General features: G+C 35.8%; 1 protein-coding gene across 1 annotated transcript; it reads right to left on the bottom strand.

Moving 5' to 3' along the window:
• Positions 1–182: 182 nt before the first annotated feature.
• On the bottom strand, positions 183–618 carry LOC117103242 (ribokinase-like; the record flags this gene model as incomplete). The annotated part of the gene is made up of 2 exons (XM_033243804.1): positions 183–371; positions 527–618. Coding segments are annotated over 2 exons (281 nt in total), but the record flags the coding sequence as incomplete, so codon positions are not given.
• Between the last annotated feature and the right edge of the window lie 125 nt (positions 619–743).

Below are 743 nucleotides of genomic sequence, written 5' to 3'. Positions count from 1 at the left end.
GGGGAGGGACAATATACGGGGAAAATTTATACTGAGAAGAATTATGATGTGGGTGGGGGTATGCACTCTCAGAGTGCCCTCTAGTTATTATTATTTTTCCTAATGAAATGTAAAGTTAAAGTTGACTGTCAGTTTTATAATTATAGACTTTTTAATCATTTTCATAATTCATTGGCACTTACCGTGGAATCCAACGCCTTTACTTGCTTTACAGGAATATGTACTGGAGTTCTTGTATCCCTCAAAGTCAATACTGACCCTTGAACTCCGAGGGTTATGATAACTTTTGAACAGCCTTTATCCAAGAGTACAAGCGAAGCCCTTTTAGCTTCTTCAACATTAGTTACAGGTAGACTTGTCAACAATTCTGCCTAAAGTAAGCATACAACTTAAGTAATTTAATAATTTCCTTATAATAAATGATGAGGCTGGAATAGACTTTTAGTGGAACTAGAGCCTATGCTACTGACTTACTGAAAATACCATTTGCTATACTATTCCTGGGATCCACCAAGCTACAACTTACCTCTGTTTCATTTGGGCAGAAAATATCACAGTTTCTAAAAAATTCTTCATCTAGATTTTCAACAGCTGGTGCTGGATTTAAAACCGTCAATACTGTGAAATATAAATGGTAGCATCTATTGCAGTATATTGTACTCATTAAAATGAACATAATCATAGAGCTATTAAACAACTAGAGTGCTGACAAGATGGCGCAGCAATGCAGAGTTGTGTATGTG

This window comes from Anneissia japonica, unplaced genomic scaffold (assembly GCF_011630105.1).
Source record: "Anneissia japonica isolate Jap-2015-1 unplaced genomic scaffold, ASM1163010v1 scaffold183285_len721_cov120, whole genome shotgun sequence".
NCBI lineage: Eukaryota > Metazoa > Echinodermata > Crinoidea > Comatulida > Comatulidae > Anneissia > Anneissia japonica.
Note: the sequence above shows the minus strand (reverse complement) of the source record. Positions and strands in the feature narration are given on the sequence as shown.